This window comes from Dysidea avara, chromosome 5 (assembly GCF_963678975.1).
Source record: "Dysidea avara chromosome 5, odDysAvar1.4, whole genome shotgun sequence".
Classification (NCBI taxonomy): Eukaryota; Metazoa; Porifera; class Demospongiae; order Dictyoceratida; family Dysideidae; genus Dysidea; species Dysidea avara.
The window spans coordinates 19,080,478-19,104,941 of record NC_089276.1 but is presented as its reverse complement, the minus strand read 5'-3'; the positions used below and the strand labels follow the sequence as shown (position 1 = coordinate 19,104,941).

Sequence of the window (24,464 nt, the reverse complement as noted above, 5' to 3'; positions counted from 1 at the left end):
TAAAAGAAGCGGTAGTCGTGAATGAAAGTTCACACCTTGACCAGTACTGTGTAGTGTCGATCAAAGCCCGCTAATAAACACCAGTAAATCAACACTAGTGTGTTTTTAAAAACTTGTCCATGCTCTTTACTAGTTTTAATGGAGTGTAGTTTGCAGGAGCTCATGTTAAACTTCGCTTAGCAATATGGGCCAGACATGCAAGTTCTGATGGTATAACTGGTGTGGATCTGTTCTATACCGACCAGTTCAAGAATAACCAATTACGTTACAGCGTATCCGAAACTAGTTATGTACTGTTAATCAATGGTAGGCTGCGTGTGAGTACAAAAAAGTTTGATTACATAATCATTTTAGTGTGGAGTGTGCCATGGTCTGTCTGCCAACTTTATCACCCTAACAAATTGCGGTTTTTTAGTTTAGCAGTAGAAGTTGTTAACATCCCATTGTCCTCAATAGTGAGGTGACTATTTACCTTCTAAGGGTGAATAATCATGTTATGTAATATTATGTAGCCGTGATTACATAACGCCATATTACTTAACATTTTTATAGGTGCACCACCTCAGAATCTACGCCAGTTGTTACTTGGTCAGAGAATAGGCAGCAGGTCTTCAGTGCTGAACTCAAGGATGGCTGTCAACCAAGATGTTAGTATTCACTGGTTTAGACTGGACTGCTTACGACTTCATGACAACCCAGCACTGTTCCATAGTCTCACTGCACAGACTGTCAGGTGTGTATTCATTTTAGATCCATTGTGTTTCAAGGACAGAAACCGTGGTCCTTCAGCAACTGTGTGGCAATTTTTGTTGGAGAGTCTTCGAGATCTGGATAGCAAGCTGCGGAAGAGTCCTTACAATTCACGGTTGTTTGTCTTCAAAGGAGAGCCAACCGTAATCCTGCCAAGATTGATCAGACACTGGAAGGCTACCATGCTCACATATCAAGCTTCACAAAGCAGTTATGAGACATTCAAGTATGATAATATTATTGCTAATGTTGCAAGGGCTAACGGAGCTAAAGTGGAATGCCCTTTTGGTCATACCTTGTTCAATCCTGACACACTAAAACAAGCATTTGGAAATAATACTGCTTCTTCTGTTAAAGAGTTCATCAGTGCTGTTGGCTCTTTGGTGCCATCCCCGCCTGTTCCACAGCCATCACCTTGTCATATTGTCCCTCTATCATCAAATACGCCTACCTCAGAATCTATGGAGCCACTGGTTCCAGGAGAAGTGCCAATACCGACCATGGATGAACTTGGATTTACTGCAGAAGAGACAGTAAGAATGGAATCATGGATTGGTGGTGAGACACAAGCATTAAGTAGACTGCTGAACTATTGTTGTGAAGATCATGAAGACAAGAACATGTTGAACTGGCTTCTTAGTAAAGAAAGTCTTAGCCCCTACTTCAGGTTTGGCTGCCTCTCTGTACGTCTGTTCTATGCAAGGGTGCAGCAGTACACCTCCAATACCAATGAAGGCCACAAGTTTTTCTGCCGTGTCAAGAGAAATCTGTTGTTGAGAGAGTACTCTTACCACTTAGCCATGGCCACACCAAACTTTGATAAGCAGAAGGATAATCCACTGTGTTTACCAATCCATTGGGAAAGTGAGAACGATTTAGTCGAAAGAGTTGTTAAAGGTAAAACAGGAATCCCATGGATTGATGCAGTCATGATACAGATCACTAAAGAAGGTTGGGCGCACTATCTAGCTCGCAAGTGTGTTGCCTGTTTTCTAACACGTGGCTGTCTCTGGCAATCGTGGGAGTGTGGCAAGGCTATCTTTAGCAAGTACCTTCTAGACTACGAAGACCCGATTTGTGTCATGTGCTGGATGGAGGATGCCTGCGCTGGCTTCATATCGGGCAAGATTGAATCTTATAGCCCGTGCAAATTTGGCCAGTTGATGGACCCAGAGGGTATCTACATTACCACATACTTGCCAGTATTGAGAAACTTTCCACCTGAGTACATTCATGAACCATGGACTGCACCAAGATCAATACAGGAAGAAGCAGGATGCATCATCGGAGTAGATTACCCAAACCCCATTGTCGATGTGGAAGAGAAAGAACGCATATGTAAAGCACGGTTAAAGGAGTTTTTTGTCAGCTTGGCAAATAATATGACTCCATCATCACCAAACATTTCATAAATATTGTATAATGCACATAAGAGTTCAATTTTTTAATCATCAAGTTTTCCATTAATTTATGTCATATCATTGGTGTTGTGAATTTATGGTTGTAAACATGTATAATTGTGTTTTTGTGTACCTGTATTATTCACTGTGTGCTGTGCTATATAATATTATTCATTAAAAAGGTGAAGTTGGATATAATACTAAAAATAATGTTATCAGATCATTCTAAATATGACTGCCTGGCAGACTTCTGTAAGTGTTCAAGTGTTAATTGGATTGCTGCAGGTTCGAGGCTGCCCAGGTCCAATCATGGATTCTTTCTCCACCTTTTCAAACACACTTATGTAACAACTTTAAACAGGCTGTAGGACCAGGTGTCCTACAGACCTTCAGCACTGACCTTAACTACATGCAGGGTGTTTTCTCCTTGTCAACTTCAAGTAAAACTATATATATCCATAGGAACTCTAGAGAGTGACTTATTATCTCAAAGTACCCCTTGTGGAACCAAATGGACAAAACTTGTTCCGTCTTAAATCAAATTGGTCAACTTTGCTTTGACAACTTTTTAATATTATTTTTAGGAATGTCAGGCATATACGAGTGAGTTGCAAGTGTCTCTGTCATGATACAGGTCTTTGCTACAAGTTAGTTAGCTGAGCATAAGCTATGTACAAGAAATACAGAAGTAGTTTCAGCAAGTTCATTCTCAGTATTTTGTATACATGTCATCCATCCCACACACAGAGTTTCCTGTGAAACAAGGATGAGGTTTAACTGAACACATGCCACTAGAGACCACAGAACACTTGTAGAATATGTTCACAGGCTTACTATTACAAAATATTATGAAATAAAGTGTGAGTAATGGCTAGTGGTTTGCCTATGTATACATGTTTATATGACTTACTTTGATGACAGTTATTAAAACGCAAAACCACAAAGCTTTTGTCAACAGACGGCAAGAGTAGCACACACGCATGCATGCTCGCACGCACAATATGCACATACCACTTTGTTCAGACACAAAGGACTTCTTTAGAGGCACACCAATGATATAAAAACATTCCCATACCCTGATATTAATTTTATCAAAGTCCACATCCACTCTCTCCTGTGCATCAATGGAAGCCATTAGTGTGGATTTAGAAATGTCCACTGATTCCAACCCATATAATTAAAGAACTTCTAAGACTTTTTTAATCTTCTGCTCAGCATCCATGTTACAGAATGTTACTTAACAGCATGTGCCATATGAATATTCAATCATCAGTATAAACAATAATCTACGACCATGTAAACATGTTAAGATACAAACTCTCCTGTACACATGCACTGGCAATACAAGTATAAACTATTTGGCTTTCTCAAGATGAAGGCTTTATGAACTGGCTGTATGGGTAGCTATATATGTGCTTGAGACTTTGAATTATCAGTAACGGAATGGCTAAAGTCTATAATTCTTACACTTGAATTACGACATTAGATGATAAAATTATATAGCCCATTAGCACACATCTACATACATCCATTAGATGATGTAGCTAATTAAGTAGTATGGTGTATGTGTTAGTAAAACAAAACAATAGTGGTAACCACAATTACAGTGTGTCCACTTTTCAAAACATTGTACGTAAATATCATTAATTAGTACAATGAACATGTCAGATATAAGTACATATTTATACATAGCTAGATATCGGCCGTGGTGTGTAGTGTCAAGTTTACATACAGTATTGCACATACATCTTTGCATACATAAATGTCAGTGCTACATACAAGTGTATGGCAACATGTTTCTGTGTACCACAGTACTACCAATATGTCATCAGTCACCGACTGAACTATTCTACTCAATTTGCTGCATTCATCTGTGGCTAGGTGATGTATGCCAGAGCCAAGGTAATGAGAAATGGGCTTCTCACAATGACAACCGGCAGTGACCTCATAGAGATCGGTGACTAAATTCATGAACCAAAAGATAAGCAGCTCATTAAGGTACATACTACTAATTATTATATAACTACGTACATGCACCATAATCTGATCATGATAACACAGTAAAAAATTATGGACGACACCTGCATAGCTATAACAGCCTCAATTATGTCTTAGTACACAATTATTACGTAGGGGGTTTTAATTCAGCAAACGCCATCCCTTAAGTGCTTGCAGTAGCCTCAGTGATGATTGGCACACGAATGCTTACATTTTGACGAATCATAACTCAGTAAACGTCACGGTGTACACATATGTATAACGTACATAACGGCTACATGTGTGCTGTAAAAGCCACTCCTATACTAAATTTAAACCCAGTGCTGATGGTTCACTCACTCACTCACTCACTCACTCACTCACTCACTCACTCACTCACTCACTCACTCACTCACTCACTCACTCACTCACTCACTCACTCACTCACTCACTCGCTCCCTCACTCACTCACTCGCTCACTCACTCACTCACTCACTCACTGCACACACACACACACACGCACACCCACACACACGCACACGCACACACACACAGCACACACACACAGCACACACACACAGCACACACACAGCACACACACACACACACACACACACAGAGCACAGCACACACACAGCACACACACAGCACGCACACAGCACAACACAGCACACACACACACACACACACACACACACACACACACACACACACACACACACACACACACACACACACACACACACACACACACACACACACACACACACACACACACACACACACACACACAGCACACACACACAGCACACACACACAGCACACACAGAGCACACACACACACACACACACACACACACAGAGCACAGCACACACACAGCACACACACAGCACGCACACAGCACAACACAGCACACACACACACACACACACACACACACACACACACACACACACACACACACACACACACACACACACACACACACACACACACACACACACACACACACACACACACACACACACACACACACACACACACACACACACACACACACACACACACACACACACACACACATACACACACACACACATATACACACACACACACACACACACACACACACACACACACACACACACACACACACACACACACACAGAGCATAATGCTCATGGCACTGCCACATGGTGACTTAGTTATTGAGACTCCAGCAGTTTATCAATATGTGGCTGAAAGCCTCAGGCCTGCATAATTGCACCTGTCCTATATGCATAATATAGCTAGATGCTGTACAATCCAAACTTGTGAGCCTCTCTGCATGCAGAAGCAGCATGCAGGTTAGTGCAACAAGTGATAACATTTTCAGAACAATGCACTAAACAGCAATGTTCACTACTGCCAAAATCTTTAGGATACCAAGTTTACAATGTCATATACTAATGGTGATGAAGAATTTTACTGCACGCATACAATGTCATCAGCCAGTAGTATACACTGTGTAATGTATGTCAGTATACCTTTTATTTGTAGTGAATAGTAATAGCTATCAGTGGCCCATAATTACTGCAAGGTACTAGCAGTTCTTATAAAACTCCAGAGTCCGGCATCTAATGGGAGATAGTTTTAATGCCTGAACCTAAAACACAAATAATCCAAATAATTGTAAACTCATGATCACACACAATGAAGTACCAAAAAAAATTACCACCCTCCCCTAAGTACGCAAATGTATCATTCTTTGAACAGCACTGCAATCATAATAGATATTATTATGAATATACAGCTGGATAGACTTGATGCCCAGTTGCTGTTGTTGTTTCCTAGAGCAAGAAACTTACCACATACAAGCACGCATGCACACACACGCACACACACACGCACGCACACACACACACACGCACACACACACACACGCACACACACACACACCAGTAATGATTGGTCTGATGCAACAAACCTCAACAGTTAATGGGTGTGTCCACCAATAACCACACATTACACACTATTACATAATTACACAGGAGTTAGACTAGTACGTGGAATAGCACAACCTGTGAGTGCAGAATTCACTAATTATCTATATAAAATAATTTGTTCCTTCTCAACACTATTCTACAATTTAGGAAGCTAACTGACTACCTCATTAAAATAAGTTCAAGATGACAGAGCTATAATTCATTAGGGTGATAAACTCACCAGGACTCCATTACTACATTTCCTCCACCAGACATTCAGTACTGTTTATAGGAATCTGGATATCAGAAGAGAAGCTTACAATTACTGACAGTCCATATACACGTACCTATATAGTGTACTAATAGCTTGAATGATGCAATTATGCCTGAGAGATTAATCAAATTTTTAAAAGAATATATACCATAATTCCATTAAACAATCACCACTACATGCCATGCCTATACTTGTGTTACCACAAAACCAAACTTTCCATAATTATGTACATATTTGGCATAATATAGTCCAAGTAGAGTTCCCCTTCATATAAATGGACACATAGCACATAGTGCACCTGAATTAATTAAAATTGAAGCAAAAGCAAAATTGGCATGCTTGCCATCATATATTCACCATACTCAGAAGCAAGAATATTACTTACACTTGTTGAAGTAGCCACATTCATTGACATTTACAGACAGCAAACAATGTAAATGCTGCTGAGACAAAGTTCTATAACTTAGTACTGTAGTAATTAGTACAATAGGGTAATGCCATCAACAGGCAAATTTCATAATAAGGAAAACATTACCCCTAGCAACCTGAATTTCAGTGTAGGTATCAATGTCTAAAGTAAAACTGAGTAACCTCTCCAAGTTTAAAAAGATAATATACAAAGACCTTTTACTTCCCATACGTACATTGTCTATGTGAGCGTGCAATGCCCCTTCCGGCCAATCACATACATAATGTGTGGGATTCAAAATGTCGTATTTTATAGGCACTATCCATTTATAACTTGGAAAGATCAACATTCACAGCTACAAATTACTGATGTGAATTGAAAATTCTATTTAACTCACTTTGCAGTTTTTCCATACATTATAATAGTGATTGTCCAGAATAGGCAACTGTTGCCTCTCATATAGACAATGTATGGAAACACTACAACTTCAAAATGTCACCTATATATGCTATATATCAATTGGAGAATTACTTTAGATATTGACACCTACGTACAAATAATGTAAACTGAATCCAGGTTGGTAGGAGCAACGGCTGTTAATGTCTTTTGCCTATTATAATGTGAGTCATTCAGAATGCATGTAGCTATATTGATTGTAGTAGATGGTATCTTGGGTATTTTATATGTATGCTATGCCAGTGGATAGCTACACTCAAAAGAGCCACACATAGTTCTGTAAACTGATTAGTGTAGTATAAAAATAATAACCACAATCAAACAATTGAATCCCACAGGCTGCTGTGGCTACTTTATGAGCTTCACAAGTTATCATGCGGCAGTTACAAGAAGCGTAGATATTGACGCATGCGGCAACATCAGTGGCAGATGTTGATGTGTGTACCTGCAGCTATTAGGCATGTAGTTAACAAATGACATTAGATGCTTGGATACCATTGCAGCTTGCCGTATAAGACAATATTAACAAAGAAAAGATTAAATTTATTTTAGACTAAGATACTTTGATAAGCATGCATCCATATAAAAAGATGCTCTTAAAAATACGGAAACATTATGATAATATAACTCAAGCTACATAATTATTATGATGTAAAAGCTGTGTATATGATGAATAAAAAAGACTTATCGAGACAACTGACAAAATTCTTGGAAATCTCTCACAGGTTAACTGTACACAGACAGAAACACTGTATGGAAAATGACATGAGTGTGAACAACATGTTGATCCTGACCTCTGTGGACAACATGTTGATCCTGACCTTTGTGGACAACATGTTGATCCTGACCTCTGTGGACAACAAACCATGAATATAATATGTATACGTAATGGGCTGAGGTATGATGATTTTCAAAGGAGTATACACCAGGTGACTTATGTGTGCTTGACCCACTTAAAATTGACAATACACAACAACCAGCTGATTATGAGTTACTTTCAAAAAAAATAGATTGATTGTATGTATATAGGTAACTACAAATAAGCTACCAAACTACAAGCTGTCAATCAATTATCATGGAACACAAATGGGTTATCCCTACGGAGAATTGAATGGAGGACTTAAAGTAAAACATGTTTGTAGGTGTTGTTTATTCACGTGTTCTCTATGAATGAAAGCTTCTTTGGTTTGTACCTACTTGCATTCACAGAATTTCTCTATTATCAACATCCCAGCCAGCTTCAGATTGACAACAAAGAGATGTCCCACTCTTGGTACACATACACTTTGATTAAGGCTATTGTGTATAAGAATACAACAGACTACAGTGTTCTACATAACACTGAAGGTGAGCAAAAGGAAGCTGGCTGTGACATGATGGTCAATGGTAAAATGAGTTACATATGTACATGTAAAATCACCTACTAGCTGCACAGGTATTTGTCATTGCACAAGTCTGTTGATCTTGTATGGTGCGGTGGAATCATAACTAAATAGACTAACAAAATTCTGCATCAATGCATATGTGGTTATCAGATTTCTACAGCAGCCGTCATGTTACACTTTCTTACCCAATGCCACGAGACTCCAATAACTTGGCACATGGTAATTAATCACTAATATAGCAACACTGCCTTGATTATTGGGTTAGAAGTAAGTGAACATAAGCTGTATAGTTTCTATATGAGTAATGTAGTAAGAGATCATGAGAGCAAAGAGTGTGTACACTTACATGGTACACACTATGACAAGTAAAATAGAATGCACTTCTGGTGGCACTGCACTTACAATAATATTGACGAGGGATTTGTAAGTATGGTGTACATGGGCACACTGTTTTCTAAGTAATCGTAAACACTAAACAGCATGATAAAGTATGGCAGGACTTTATTTTGCAATACAGTACGTAAAGCAATTTGGTGTATGAAATTTTGTAAAGCAATAGTCAGCAAATAAAGTAGAGCAACTGATTTCCTTCACTAATAATGTCAAATTCACCAAACGTTATTCCTGTTAAATCATCTGCTGTTTATGGTAATCATACACCTCGGTGATTATACCATCCCACTAGATTAGCTGTGTAGTATTGAGTCATCTGATGAATACAGAAAATCAATTGTTGAAGTTTTCACAGTATTGGTAAAAACATAATAATGAAATCTTATGTCAGTGGTGGTGACTTGAGCCCAACACAACTTAAAATCCAGGAAAGTGCCTACGATTGCTGAGCCACACAGTCCAGGGTCTAGAATTCTTTTCCCTGTACTTAAACAGCATGGCTTCTCTACATGCTTGATAGCTGTTTCACTCAAAATAACTTCATTTTTAAATTTTAATGGAGTGACATAATGCAGGTGATACCAATGAAATACAGTTAATTCACACAATTCATTGACATACACTGTACGGCTGCGCATGTTTTCCACAAATCTATTGTGTATTGTACTTAACATGCATGGATTAACCGTGGCCAACTGATCCATCACATTGAAGTTGCATTGGTCAGCTTCACTTATCACACACTATTTGTGGCAAACCTACCAAATGACACGTACATCACCACCACACTACCCGTACCTCCTAACACAACCCAGCTGGTTGTTAGATGTAATAACAGTTTCACTTTCAACACCACATGTCAAGCAATTGTTTCATGCTTTACTGCGCATACAAAATAATTGGCATGCAATTGACGTATATACATGTATGAATGCATGTGTATTACACATGAGGGAAAACCAGTCTTAAGAGGCTGATTAAGTCACTAGTGAAATAAATTCTGTGACTTATACACACATATTTCTCTTCTCTCTATCACAAAGGATAAACTCTTTATTTTGTAGGTGCTTTATAACCACACAACAAAAAAGATACATACCATGAATGATCATTCTTGGTTTGATTACTGGAGCACACTCCATGTGTTATCAAAATATAGTAGTAGTCAAGTCCAGTGGTCCATCCATTCTGTAGTGGTATATTTCAATGAACAGTAACTGACAGCTGGTCAGCACACCATCACAATCAACACCTGTTATTAGAATAACTCGGCTTGACACAGTTTGTTGCTAAGAAATGGCATTGACTAATATCCTTGTGTAGAAATATTCAGACAAAGTTATTACAATTTCTCTTAGTTTCCATGGTTAACATATGGATCCCCCTTAAAAAACAGCTTCTAGTCATAACAGTGAATTAAAAATTACAACAAACAAGTAATGAAAAAAAATGGCTAACACAACTTTGAGTTTCAACATCATCAGTCTAATGTTGTGTACTCACAGCTAAAGGGGTATACATCCAGCATTTGGAATGGGGAGGGTAGTGGGTCTCTATATAATTAGGCCTGGGAGGCTGTGCCTTGTCTTCATTAATCATGTGTTGTAGGAATCAGTTGCAGTAGTGATTTCTATGAGCAGTTTATATAACCCTGAATTAATTTGTGTTATATAGTTATGGTGTACAAAGGACAGTCATTGCTGAGTATAAAAGCACTGCACTATGACATGGGCACAAATATAATATTTTTAGTTCATGGGATACACTTGGGGATGATTTGTGTTGCATGCAATGACTGTTCTATTAGAGTATCTCATTCTTGACTGTAATAATTCTTTTTGCTTAAGGATGATGAAAAGAAGGGCATGTACCACCTTCTGGGTTCACCACTGAGCTACTTTAGTTGAATATCTATTTAGCAAAGTATTGTGAATGGCTGTATTATGTATTTGAAGGTTAAGATTAGGGGGAGGGAGGGGTACACTTGCTCTTTGTGCACCCCCATGGATTCACTGCTGAGCTAAATAATTATACAAGTGTAAATTGATAGAGGTTAGCATTCCAGTCACAAGTTGCAGCAGTAGCAGTACACCTACAGTTATTCTCACCTTATATACCATCTCAGACGTCACCACAACCACATATGTATGTTATTATGTATCAGTACACATCATAACTGTGTTGAAGTATTGATCATGTACATACGTACGTACAGACTGTGAATGAATTAAAGTAGAACAGCTGTGATACATGTCATAAGCATCTAACCTATATGAGTTATGTGTACACTACTTACAATGTTGGTACTTTGTAAGATATGTCTAGTAACTCGATGTGAGCATAATTATGATGGGAGCAATAGTAAACAGAAGCAAAATGCTAGTTTGTACCTACAGCGTGATGCGCATTTTCTGATTCCTAGGTTTAAGATCAAGCTGGCACACATATTAACACACATACTATAATACAACACACAGTGATAAGTAGCTAAATGTGCAGGAAGAAAAATGCACTTTCAATTTGCCTGTCTTTATTATTTTTATTGTCTACTTTACCATGCAGTTAGGCACCGGAGGGTAAACACAGAAGGCAGAGCCTGTACCACTAACTTAGGAGGCTAAGCAAAAATCTATATACGTATGTATGTGTGCTCTCATCAACTCACTCATAGCATAACACAAACTTGACAGCTAACAACAACTGTCATGAAACATCATTAGGAAAACGCAAACAAATTAAACTGTCACCTGATCATGGCAGTAGTCATGAACAAACCTGTGTTTGTGTAGTACATTTCAGAAGAACGCTTTTAGCAAAACAGAATTTGTGTTAATGTAATTGGGAATTTGCTGTGCTGCTATAAATTATGAAGCAATCATATAAACAGCAAGACAATAACCAACTGCTTGTGTTATTTTTTTACCAACTAATAAAATCACATCTAAATGAGAATGTATGATACACCCCACTGCTAATTCTCTTAACAATAGACAAATTCCATAATAAGGCTTTATAGCATATAGAAATAATCGTTGCCCCTAGCAACTTGAATTTCCCATTATTTTTAGGCGATGACGTCTAAAGTTACTTCTCCAGATTTTGAAAGGATAGCATATATATGTCATAAGATATGACATTTTGAAATTTGTGGTTTTCCCATACATATCTATGGGAGAGGGCTACAGTTGCCCCTTCTGGGCAATCACAAAAATGAGGTATTTCAACGTATGCAAAAACCAAAAATTCAAAAGAACATATAATTATCTCAATTTTACATAATTTGTAGGTGTGAATGTCAACAATAATCTCTCCAAGTTATAAATGGATAGTGTATATAGGTCATAAGATATGATATTCTTTGAATCCCATAATTTGTGTAATTACCAAGAAGGGGCAACTGTTGCCCCTCTCATTGACAATGTATGGGAAAATTGCAACTTCAAAATGTCATATCTCATGACTTATATATGCTATCCTTTTAAACCTTGGAGAGGTGACATAAGACATTGACACCTACAAATAATGTAAAATTTAGGTTGCTAGGGGCAACAGTTTCATTATTATGAAATTTGTCCATTTCACTAAGAGAAGGTAGAAATCAGCTCACTGGCAGATTACTACTCAAAAAGTGTGTCAATTTTATAACTACATTTTGAATGGTACTGATTTTTAAACTACATACTGCTAGAGACCTACGTACAAGTAGGCTACAGAAGCCTGTGGAGCAGGGAGCAGCAAACTTGAAACGTATGTACATACTGTATTTGAGGCCATCCCGGCTCAAATGCATAACTATGCATAGTGCCCTTTATCTAAGCATATTCCCTCTGTCAATTTTTCACTTGTAGATAATACTTTTCTTGTTTGCACTTTCTCTGTCATACAGGCAACAGACTCAGCAGACATCTGCCATGATGATACCATGTTAGTGGGTGGTACGTATATATAAGGAACTGTATACATAACAACTGAATAGATTAACCAAATTTACTAGATTTCTGTAGCAGCTGTCAAGTTACAAATTACTATGCAATACTGTGAGATGTTGGTTGTCACGTTTCATTGATATATCATAAACCCATGAAACAACCTGTGTACTTATATAAGTAGTGATTCAGATTTCTATGGTGAAAAAAGCACTATATAATGCCATAACTGCCAGATCTTCATCATGTATTGAGAAATGATTACATATTATGTCTTCACAGTATGTGACTGGCAAATCACTCCCAATGGCAATGATCTATATAAAATATTTAATACACATAAAACTTGCCAATGAAATTATAAGGTACATCTCAATGACCAAAAGAAATTATCCACAACTATACTTTGCCATGCCACAAGCACAGCTTTGTATCTTATATGTACCTAAAAGGTATGCTATTATGTCACTGTGGATACTAACAGGATATTTCACAAAGAGTATCTGGTTAATAGGGTGTGCAGTATAAGAGAACAATGTGTGTGTGTGTTGTGTGTTGTGTGTGTGTGTTGCGTGCGTGTGTGTGTGTGTGTGTGTGTGTGTGTGTGTGTGTGTGTGTGTGTGTGTGTGTGTGTGTGTGTGTGTGTGTGTGTGTGTGTGTGTGTGTGTGTGTGTGTGTGTGTGTGTGTGTGTGTGTGTGTGTGTGTGTGTGTGTGTGTGTGTGTGTGTGTGTGGGTGCATGCGTACATATGTGTGTGTGTGTGTTGTGAGGCAGCATAGCCAAGCGGCTGGAGCATCAGCCTAGTAATCGAAAGGTTCCCCGGCAGGTTCAATGCTTGATTATGCAAAATTGGTGTTGTTTCCTTGAGCAAGAAATTTTATTCACATTGCTCCAGTCTACCCAGCTGTTTAAATGGGGTCCTGGTTACCTGGTGTCAACTGGGGAAGCAGATGCAGCCACCCAGTTGTAACATCAAGGTATTAACTGGGGAAGCAAATGCCAACTGTCCATGTCTCACACAGTGGGTGAAGGTCCAGATGGGACTTTGGGTGCCCATGCCTTAGCCTGTGAGACAAGGCACAGCCTCCTGTAAGTTACTAGTTCTGTCCCAGGAGGATTTGCCTGTGCTGACTCCTAACACTTGAGTAGTGCATGCACAGGTGTCCCAGTGCTGGTTTACTGGGTAGGCGTGACCACACGGCAGCTGAGGACTTTGCTTTTTGCTTTGCTTTTTGCTTTGCTTTATGTGTGTGTGTGTGTGTGTGTGTGTGTGTGCGTGCGTGTGTGTGTGTGTGTGTGTGTGTGTGTGATGTGTGTGTGAGTGTGTGTGTCTGTCTGTCTGTCTGTCTCTCTACTTGTTTGCTACCTGATATTGGTTACACAAAAGGAAGGTATCAACAGTGGACCATTGAACTTATTGGCAATGCTTATGACACTGCCACATACTTATTGAAACTCCAGTAGTCTAAGTGGCTGAAAGTCTCAAAGCTGCTCCCGTCCTATATGCACAATATAGATCCTACAATCCAAGCTTAATTGTGAGGTTTGCAAAGCTTCTCTGCAGAGGCAGCATGCAATTTAGTGTGCACCAAGTGATATCATCATCTGATAATCATGATGACCTTGGAACAATACGCGTATCAATTTTTCAGTGTCATAGGCTAAGAATTTCGATGCATGCAGACAATGATGTCAGCCAGTACATCGTGCAGTGTATGTATACCTGTTATTTGTAGTGAATAGTAATATCAGTAGCCTATAAAATTCATCTTGTGGGAGATACGTAGCTTTAATGCCTGAATAAAAAACACAAATAATTGTGTACCAAATGTCACGATCATACACAATCAAAAACCTTCCCCTAAGTATGCACATGCATCATTCTTTGGACAGCACTAGCACATTCATCTCAGGTACAAACACAATAGTCTCTTGATTGAGCTGTATGTAAAACAGAACAAGTGAACCACCTTCAGGTAATATCTAATGCTCAGTGCTAGAATATCAATGCTAATAACTACCTAACATATAACTATTTATTCAAACAAAACCTTTCATAAAAAAGGCTGCTCTATTGCATGTACTCAGATGGAGAATTTGCCCTACACATTAATTGCTATAACTGTCCTAACAGTATTGCTAGTTTCTCTCCAGTCCAATGAGTCAAAGTTCCACAACGACTTCAACACTGCTAGGCAAGAAAAGGACAATTGGGTATTTACTTTCCCAGTTATATAGCACCTGGCCACCAGGTCCACATTATCAAGAATTCATAATAATTATGTAGAAAACATGACATTATACAGCTGGGTAGACTTGACGCCTGGTTATGCCCAGTTGCTTTTGTTGTTCCCTATTACTACACACAAGCATCCACCCACACACAGACGGACATGTGTATTCAGTGGAATGGAATGGTGGACCGAAATGGTGGAATGGACTGGAATGGAATGGTAAATAGATAATTTCACCTAGCGGTCACCTTTTTTATAAAGACTATCTTGACCACCTCTTTATAAAGGTAGTTTTACTTTAATGTCTAAATCACTGCTATCTTGTTGTTTTAGAGTGCATCCCCAGGATGGTTTTATTGATTAATTGTGCACCACATGTCTAAAAAAGTCGGTGATACAACAATACCCCCATGCAAAAGCAGCTTGGCTGTACAAAAATGATGTGTCTACAGATTCCACAAAACTAAAAGTAACTGGCGACTAAAGGAGCTCCGTACCTAACATCTGGTAGGGCCAAGATTAAGAAATGAATGTTATTACCGGCAACTAACTATACAAAAATCTAACATTAGTCCTTTATCATTGACTCATGCAGTATTGCTGAATACCTAATTAATTCCCGTTAATTTTAATTGGCTAGTAATTTGGTGCCATTATCAATAGCCATTGTAGAGGAGAAAAAAGGCGGCCAAATTACTAGCCAATTAGAGTTACAGGGAATTGATTGGGATGAAATACCAATGTTATATAGATTTTTGTAATTCTTGGTCTCACCAGATATTAGCTCCTTTTAGTTGCCAGTTACTTTTAGTTTCACGGATACGTCTTTGTACAACCAAGCTGTTTTTGCATGGGGGTATTGTTGTATCATAAATCAGATATCACCTTGACTTTTCTAGGCATGTGGCACACAATTAATCAATAAGACCATCCTATGGGGATACACTCTAAAACAACAATTTAGACATTAAAGTAATAAGGTCTTATAAAGAGGTGGTCTTATAAAAAGGTGACCACTAGATGAAATTATCTAATTACCAGTCCATTGCACCATTCCAGTCCACCATTCTATTCCACTGAATCCCGACACCCCACACAGCACTGGTATGCACTAATACCCAGTAATGACTGGTCTGATGCAACAAACCTCATTGGTGTGTTCACCAATAACCACACATTACACACTATTACATAACTACACAGGATACTAGTAGAATAGCACAACCTCTCCTCAACACCTTTCTACAATCTAGCTATGTACCATAGCAAGCTAACTGACCAAAATATGTACTAATTCACTACCTCATTAAAATAAGTTCAAGCCAAACACTTAGTCTATAAGGATGATAAACTCACCAGGACACCATTCAAATTTCTTCCATCAGACATTATTGTTTAAAGGAACCAAGTTATCAGAAGAGAAGCTTACAATTACTAACAGTCTGTATATCACCAGCTTGAATGATGCAATGATGCCTGAGATATTAATCAAAGTTTAAAAGAATATACCCGTACCATAATTCCATTAAACAATCACCACTACATGTCATGCCTATACTTGTATTACCACAAAACCCATTTCCAATTGCAATATATGTGTACATATATTTTGGTTCAAATAGAGTCCCCTTCGCATAATTGGACACATAGGATTGTGTACATACGTAGCACGATCTTACAAGATTAAGAAAAAAATTGGCATACCTGCCATCATGTATTCACCATACTCAGAAGCAAGAGTATTATTTACACTTGTTGAAGTAGCCACGTTCATTGCAAGACATTTAGACAGCAAACAATATAAAACACTGCTGAAACAAGTTCTATAACTAACTGTAGTTAGTACAGTAGCATGCTCTGGGAATTGCCATCAACAGGCAAATTTCATAAGAAAAAAAATTAGCCATTGCCCCTAGCAACCTGAATTTGTAGGTGTCAGTGTCCACAGTAACCTCTCCAAGTTTTAAAAGGGTAGTATACAAAGACATTATAAAGTTTGTAGTTTCCCATACATATGTATACATTGTCTATGTGAGTGTGCAATAGTTGTCCCTTCTGGCCAATCACATACGTACATAACATGTGGGATTCATAATTTCATATGCACTATCCATTTAAAACTTTGAGAGATTATATATTATTTCAACATTCACAGCTACAAGTTACTGTGATGTGAATTGAAGATAAACATTAAAATTCTATTTGTAGTTTTCCCATACATTACATATCTATGTGATTGCCCCCTCACATAGAAATTGTATGAAAACACTACGGCTACATCAGTGGCTTTAAAATGTCACCTCTATATAATGCCACTTTAGATACTGACACCTGCAAATAATGTAAAATTCAGGTTGCTAGAGGCAACGATTATCAATGCCTTATTATGAAATTTGTCTATTATAATCTGAGTCAATCAGAATGCATGTAGCTATATTGACATGTGCAGTGTAGTAGATGGTACGTATCTTGGGTATTTAAATATGTGTACGCTAGTCATTGTATGTATGCCGCTACACTCAAAAGAGCCATGTATACTTTCTGTAAACTGATTAGTAGTGTAAAAGTATAACCACAACCCGGCAACAATTGAATCCCACAGGCTGCTGTGGCCAGCTACTTCACGAGCTTCACAAGTTATCATGCGGTAGTTACAAGAAGTGTAGATATTGATGCATGCGGCAACATCAGCGGCAGACGATGTGTGTACCTGCAGCTATTAACATGTAGTTAACAAATGATATTAGATGCTTGGATACCATTGCAGCTTGCTGTATAGGACAACATTAACAAAGAAAGCATTAAATTTATTTTAGACTAAGATATTTTGATATGCAGCAGTCCCTACACTGCCTAATATGTGAATTCAACCTAATGATGCCTAGCTACATGTTTGTTGCTTAGAGACACCATTAATTGACACCCTTGTGTAAAACATATTATTACAATATAGCACTATTACAGTAGTTGCCATGGTGAGGCAAAACAGTCTAGAATATAAGACTTCTGTACTTAACAGGTGATTTGGTGGATCGATATAATCAATAGTTCAACTCAGTTCAGTGTTCACTGTTATTAACTTAATGACTTCCACAGTATATCACCACCTTGAAACTGCACATTAATGATTTGAACAGCATAAGTTTCAGTAACCATTGAGAGTTGGACTGCATGCCATCAAGTAAGGTTTTACTGATTTAGAACTTGTATCATCTACGTATAAAATTATTATGTTTATTTGCTTTTGGATTTACAAATTCGTACAGACGTAGCTATGTGTGTCTCATTTTCTCATGAAAGAAGACCAAACTGTCCTCCAGCTAATGCTATGGTTTGCTCCCATAGAATAGGTTGCTAGTCCATGGTTGAATTAATAGTTGCCTTAGCAAGCCTGTGTATGAGTATACAATGCACTACTGTAACAGTGTTCTACATACAGTTTACTTCAGGTGAGCAAAAGGATATGCGTAATATGATGATCATTGGTAAATGAACTAGGTACACAAATATTTGTCATTGCTCACATCTGTTGATACATTATCATTGTCTTGTATGGTGTGGTGGAATCATAACTAAATAGACTAACAAAATTCTGCATCAATGCATATGTGGTTATCAGATTTCTACAGCAGCCGTCATGTTACACTTTCTTACCCAATGCCATGAGACTCCAATAGCTTGGCACATGGCAATTAATCACTAATATAGTAACACTGCTTTGATTATTGGGTTAGAAGTAATCATATAAGCTGTATAGTTTCTATATGTGTAATGTATATAGTAAGAAAAAAGTAAAACTGAAGTGACACCACTTATGTAGTACACACTGTGACAAGTAAAATGGAATGCACTTCTGGTGGCACTACACTTACAATAGTATTGACCAGGGATTTGTATTATGGTGTAACTTTAGGTCTGGCATACACATGCCACACTGTTTTCCATGTTATCAAAAGCAACATGATAAAGTATGGAAGGACTTACTTTGGCAATACAGTTTGGTGTATGATATTTTAGTAAGCAATAATCAATAAATAAAGTTCTACACTGGTATTTTTTCAAATCTGCCAAACTTTATTCCTGTTAAAACATCTGCTGTTTATGGCAACCACATACTCTTCTATATATACACCTCAGTGATTATTCATTTTACCATCCCACTAGATCAGCTGTGTAATATTGAGTCATCTGATAATACAGAAAATTCATTGTTGAAGTCTTCACTGTATTGGTAAAACATAAATGACAGTGGTGGTGACTTGAGCCTAATATGCAATATAGGCAAGTGCCTAGGAGCCACACAGTCCAGGGTCTAGAATTCTTTTTCCTATACTTAAACAGCATGGCTTCTACATACTTGATAGCTTTTTCTCTCAAATGGCTTCATTTTAAAAATTTTAATGGATTGACATAATGCAACAAAAGTGGTGATACCAATTAATTCACACAATTCATTGCATGCAGTGTAAGGCTACACACGTTTTCCACAAATCTATTGTGTATTGTACTTTGCATGCATGGATTAACTGATCCGTTACATTGAAAGTTGGCCGGCTTCACTTATCACGCACTATTTGTGGCAAACCTACCAAATGAAACGTGCATCCCGTGCTCCTAACACAACCCAGCTGGTAGTTAGCTGTAACAACAGTTTCACTTTCAACACCACATGTCAAGCAATTGTTCAATGCTTTACTGCACATACAAAATAATTGTCATGCAATTGACGTATATACAGTGTATAAACATATATGCATGTGTGTTACACATGAGTGAAAATCAATCTTGAGAGGCTGATTGAGTCAGTAAAATAAGTTTTATGACTTTTACACACATATTTCTTTTCTCTCTATCAATGTGTATTCTTTAGTTTGTAGGTGCTTAATAACCATACAATACAAAAATACGTACCATCGATGTTCCGGCACCATTCTTTAGAACTAGTTCAACACTTGGTTTGATACTAATGGATGATATGGACTGTCTGAGGAACCACCAACTCACATAACAAGCTGCCTAACATTAGTATGGGACTGTAAATAGTACTGAAGCACACTCCATGTGTTAACAAAATAGTAGTAAGTCAAGTCCAGTGGTCCATCCATTCTGTAGTGGTCTATTTCACTGAACAGTAACAGCTGGTCAGCACACCATCACAATCAACACCTGTTAATAGTTCTTCGATTAGTTATTAGAATAACTTGAGTTTGTTGCTAAGAAACAGAATATCCTCATGTAGAAATATTCAGACAAAGTTATTACAATTTCTCTTAGTTTCCATGGTTAACATATGGATCCCCCTTAAGAACAGCCCCAAGTCATAACAGTAAATCAAACATTGCAACAAACAAGTAAATGAAAAATGACTAACACAACTTTGAGTTTCAACATCATCAAGAAAACTAGCTTTAATTTTGTGTACTCACAGCTACAGGAGTATATCCAGAGTTTGGAAAGGGGAGATGCACTAGGGTAGTAATTAGAAGGTCTGGGGGCTGTACCCTGTCTTCATTAAACATGTGTTGCAGGAATCAGTATTTCTATGAGCAGTTTATATGACCCTGAAGTAATTTGTGTCATGTAGTTATGGTATACAAAGGACAGTCATTGCTCAGTTTAAAAACTTGCATTTGCAACACCATGACATGGGCATAAATATATTATTTAGTCTATTTTTTAAACGGGAGGATGATTGCAATGACTGTTTTATTAGAGTATCTTAATCTTGTCTGGAATATTTCTTTTGTTTTACTCAGATGATGGAGAAGGATAGGGAGGAATGACATGTACCAAGTATTCCACCTGGATTCACCACCGAGCTACTTTGGTTAAACATCATTAAACCACTATTTAGCAAAGTATAGTGAATGGTTCTAATATGCATTTGAAAGTTAAGATCAGAGGGTACACTTTCTCTCTGTGCACACCCTGAATCCACTACTGAACTAACTACGCACAATAAAAAATTGATAGAGGTTAACATTCCAGTCACAAGTTGTAGCAGTACCAGTACACCTACTGTATTATACTTTTACTTAACACATCGTAACTGTGTTGGAGTATTAATCATGTACATACGTACGTACAGTAGGTGAATTAAAGTACAACAATTGTCATGCATGTCATAAGCATCTAATCTATATCAGTTATATGTACACTTACAATGTACTATGGTACGTACTTTGTAAGATATGCCGAGTAACTCAATGTGAGCAAACAGATAACATAACTATGATTGAATGGTACTTATTTATTAACTACATACTATCCCACTAGGGATCTACAGGAAGGCTACAGAAGCCTGTGGAGTAGGGAGTCAGTAAACTTGAAACGTATGTACATACTGTATAAGAGGCCATCCTAGCTCAAGCTAAGCATATATTCTCTCCATCATATCTTCACTTGTTGATAACACTTTTCTTGGCTGTGCTTTCTCTGCCATATACAGGCACACAGACTTTTGCTTGACATCTGCCATGATGATACCATGTTGTACTGGGTATTATATATCACTAAGGAACTACATACAGTATTACAAGTGAATAGATTAATGTATTAACCAAATTTATTAGATTTCTATAGTAGCCGTCAAGTTACAAATTCTCACACAATGCCATGAGATGTATGCAGGTTGTCACATTAAATTGGTATATTGGAAACCGAGATACATGAAACAAAGTGCACACCTGTATATTAGCTATAATTTCACAATGTATGTGCACTTATATTTACCTGAATAAGTACTGATTCATTTCTATGGTGAACAAACACTATATAATATTACCATAGCCTGGATAATTATAACTGCCAGATCTTCATCGTCCATTGAGAATTTATTGTGTATAATGTTCAGCGTATGTTAATGTTCAGCGTATGTTAATACTCTCTACAGTACATGACTGGCAAATCATTTCCAATGGCAATAACCTACACAAAACATTTAATAAACATAAAAATGTCAACAAAATTATAAGGTAAATCTCAATGACCAAAAGAAATTACCCACAACCGTACTTTGCCATGCCACAAAACTAAACCACATACAGAGTAAATTAATAGGGTGTACAGTATTAGAGAACTGAATGCGTGTGTGTGTGTGTGTGTGGGAGGGGGAAGGTGAGGAGTAAATTTTTGTATGTGTGGTTCTGGATATCCAAATGTATAATCTATTTAACCAAATATAGTTGTGCATATACAAATCATACAGTATAATTGAATTCTATACATAAACTGGCTTCACAAGTTATCATGTGACAATAACAATGTAGAAATTGAAGCATGCAACAACAGTGGCACTATTAGCATGTGCATGTGGTTAACGAGTAATAATTTGATGCTCAGATATAATTACACCTTGTAGTTACTTGACATTGTTATCTTAGACTAAAATCTTTTGATAAGCTGTAAAAATACACTCTGACAATCAGGAAATTAGCCAGTTTCTCAATGTCACTGAAATATCTTATTGTAATTGTTCAGAATAGAAAAACTCCAATGCATGTTATGTTATCAGCTTACATATGCACACACGCATGTGCACACACACAATGTACACACGTAATGCGTGCGCGCACACATAAACACACACGTGTGTGTGCACACATGTGTACACCCATGCTATTATGAAACACAGATGGTGTAGCTTAAAGAGCAGTCCTCAATATCTAACATATGAAGTCAGTTGGCAAAAATACCAAGCCTTACAAAAAACGTCCAATGCTAAGAATAAATATATGGTTAATCAACATGTACATTATGTAATTACTACACGATAAGGTGTCACAGTTTTGAATTAACAGGGGTGGATCTAAGATTTTAATAAGGGGGCAGACTAGTAGAAGTCAATTAATGCATAGTGTGTAAAGCACACTCAGTGAAGTGTGAAACATGAACTTTCTGGAGGGGGGTTGGTCTTGGAGTATGTCATCCCAGGAAATTGATTGAATTTGGTGGCTGAAATTAACATTGCACAGTTTTTTTTGCATATTATTATTATTATTATTATTAAAAGTTGTACATAGCAGTCATAGCTATACACATTTTGTTCAAAAAAATATGATTGGTAATATTAGTTATAGAATATAGTCCTCTGGTACTATAACCACAAATTGACTACTTGTATGGCTGTACAACTAGGATCTTTTATTTTATTTTAGGAACTTTGGTTGTGCAACTAGGGAATATTTATTGTAATGATCCCTTCTAGCTTGCAAAATCCCTAATCTAAACCTACTGATCACAATCAATCACATGAATTAAATGTACATTTAACAAAGAGCCCATGGCAACATCAACTGTAGAGTATAGCTAGCACGATGACATGTATACGTGGCTATTTAGTTACTTTGCAGACATTTATGATGTCCCAACTAAAAAGTGTGTCTCAGTATTCTTGAAACTGTGTTTAACAATAGTGGTATATGCACATGTACATACATACGTATGTCCTTCTATGTATCAAAACCATCTTAGTTCAAAATACTTTTAGGAACCTATAAGCAAAATAGACTATCACGTTTTATAAATTGTGTTTATTTACATTTAGCTTGTTCCTACTGCCATTCCTCCAATATATGTAGTAGCATTATGTGATAACTTAGGAAGCAAAACTACTCTCAAAATTTTCATATACTCATGTACTCACTGTGTGGATAGTTTAGGTGTAGTATAGGATTGAAATACACATCCGAATGTAAACTCATGATCAGTAGCTGTTGTTACCATTATTTATATGGATACTGTGTCACTGAGCTCGAGTGACATGGGACCTTTCCACAAGATTTTTCAAAACTTAATAGGATGCAGTTCCTCCCTTCTCCTCTCCTCCACCCAAAGAATTTCCTGTGATTACAAGTAAATATATCAATTTATTAACACCAGATTTCTGCAGCAGCCATCAAGTTATAAATTCTTACATAATGGCACGAGATGTGAATTGTATTTATTGTACAGTTCACTGAACTCATATGTGTAGGCCTGTATGTATATTGGCTACAAGATATACTACATCATAATGTACAGTATTTGTGTACTTTATACCTGAATAAGTAGTGATTAAGATTCTAATGGTAAACAAGTAGATGTTATATATCATAAAAACTACCAGCTATTGTCAAATCTTCATCATGTCTCTTGAGGTAGACCATGGCCAAGTATTGAGCTATTCTGAAGTCTGTACAATGTGACTGGCAAAACGCCACTTCCAACGGCACAACATCTATAATGAAAGTGTTACTTAAAATTGCTAACAAAATTAGGGAGAAATAACTCAGTGACCAAAAGGGATTATCCACAA

General features: G+C 37.4%; 1 protein-coding gene and 1 long non-coding RNA gene across 14 annotated transcripts in view; one reads left to right on the top strand and one right to left on the bottom strand.

Annotated features, from left to right (window-relative positions):
- The window catches only part of LOC136256870 (cryptochrome-2-like), a 2,617-nt gene extending 280 nt beyond the window's left edge, over positions 1–2,337 (top strand). The window contains exon 2 of the mRNA XM_066049933.1: positions 553–2,337. Within this exon, the coding sequence (XP_065906005.1) occupies positions 553–2,162 (1,610 nt within the window). The 3' untranslated portion in view covers positions 2,163–2,337. The remainder of the gene's footprint in view (positions 1–552) is intronic.
- On the bottom strand, positions 2,188–24,464 carry LOC136256872 (uncharacterized). 13 transcript variants are annotated; one of them, XR_010701686.1, is made up of 9 exons: positions 24,209–24,464; positions 23,814–24,010; positions 21,902–22,096; positions 20,081–20,382; positions 10,109–10,261; positions 8,026–8,081; positions 5,655–6,388; positions 2,551–4,111; positions 2,196–2,476 (listed from the first exon to the last, which is right to left on the bottom strand). It is a non-coding gene; the product is annotated as an uncharacterized lncRNA (long non-coding RNA). The 13 variants fall into 13 exon arrangements; XR_010701687.1 differs by having other exon boundaries at positions 10,109–10,197; XR_010701688.1 differs by lacking the exon at positions 8,026–8,081 and having other exon boundaries at positions 2,197–2,476; positions 10,109–10,197.